At 58.0% G+C, this 226-nt stretch overlaps 1 protein-coding gene across 1 annotated transcript in view; it reads left to right on the forward strand.

Annotated features, from left to right (window-relative positions):
• LOC103770426 (fibroblast growth factor 22-like) overlaps positions 1 to 154 on the forward strand; it is a gene marked incomplete at its 5' end in the record, with an annotated part of 590 nt that extends 436 nt beyond the window's left edge. The window contains one exon of the mRNA XM_008937682.1: positions 5 to 154. Within this exon, the coding sequence (XP_008935930.1) occupies positions 5 to 154 (150 nt within the window). The remainder of the gene's footprint in view (positions 1 to 4) is intronic.
• Positions 155 to 226: the final 72 nt, after the last annotated feature.

A 226-nucleotide genomic window follows, 5' to 3' on the forward strand; every position in this document is an offset into this window, starting at 1 on the left:
TGAGAACGGCTACAACACCGACGCGTCGCTGCGCTGGCGGCACCGGGGCCGCTCCATGTTCCTCTCGCTCAATAGCAAGGGCAGGCCACAGCGAGGGGGCAAGACGCGCCGGCAGCACCCCTCCACCCACTTCCTCCCCATGCTCATCAGCTGAGCCCCACAGGCGGCTCCAGAACATCCTCTAGAAAAAAAAATGGGGAAAAAAAAAGGGATATTTTATTTATGA

Source organism: Merops nubicus, unplaced genomic scaffold (genome assembly GCF_000691845.1).
Source record: "Merops nubicus isolate BGI_N331 unplaced genomic scaffold, ASM69184v1 scaffold41253, whole genome shotgun sequence".
Lineage (NCBI taxonomy): Eukaryota > Metazoa > Chordata > Aves > Coraciiformes > Meropidae > Merops > Merops nubicus.